Source organism: Otolemur garnettii, unplaced genomic scaffold (assembly GCF_000181295.1).
Source record: "Otolemur garnettii isolate 467f Iridium unplaced genomic scaffold, OtoGar3 scaffold00479, whole genome shotgun sequence".
NCBI lineage: Eukaryota > Metazoa > Chordata > Mammalia > Primates > Galagidae > Otolemur > Otolemur garnettii.
Genome location: NW_003852874.1, coordinates 47,696 through 48,218, shown reverse-complemented (window position 1 = coordinate 48,218; position 523 = coordinate 47,696). Strand labels below are relative to the sequence as shown.

Here is a 523-nt window from a genome sequence, read left to right as displayed (position 1 = left end):
ATGCCTGGCACACAGAATATACTCAATATAAAATAATGCCTCTCTGTGCACCCTAGCTGGCCTCAATACTTTCTCATGTGGTGCCAGACCATCCAGTACCCACAGGGTTCCCCAGGGAGAAATGCCGTTCCCGACCTGTCCACACCTGGCTTTTTTACCTGAGATTTTCCCCACCCTCAGAGCACTGGAAGTCCAGGTGTGCCGGCTGGGCGCTCAAAAACGTGTGCAGGTGGGACAGCTCCAGGGCCTGCCAAATGTCCTCCTCTGAGTAATGGCCAAAAGGGTCCAGGTTCATACGCAGAGTCCCTGAAAACAGGATGGGGTCCTGGGGGGCACAACATGTCCTCATGGGGAGGCAGCTCAGGCCCCAAAGGAGCCATGGGCCCAAGGACCGAGAAGAAAGAGAGGGATTAAGGTGGCAGCATTCCCCTTCTGTTCCCAGCCCTCTGGGAGGGAGGCAACAGCCCAGGAGGGAGATAGAGTTGCCTGCAGGGGAATGATAAAGCTCAGCTTTGCCAATCAC

General features: G+C 55.6%; 1 protein-coding gene across 1 annotated transcript in view; it reads right to left on the bottom strand.

Annotated features, from left to right (window-relative positions):
* Positions 1 to 9: 9 nt before the first annotated feature.
* The window catches only part of LOC100940491 (canalicular multispecific organic anion transporter 2-like), a 28,521-nt gene continuing 28,007 nt past the window's right edge, over positions 10 to 523 (bottom strand). Inside the window, exon 22 of the mRNA XM_023509152.1 lies at positions 10 to 325. Within this exon, the coding sequence (XP_023364920.1) occupies positions 155 to 325 (171 nt within the window). The 3' untranslated portion in view covers positions 10 to 154. The remainder of the gene's footprint in view (positions 326 to 523) is intronic.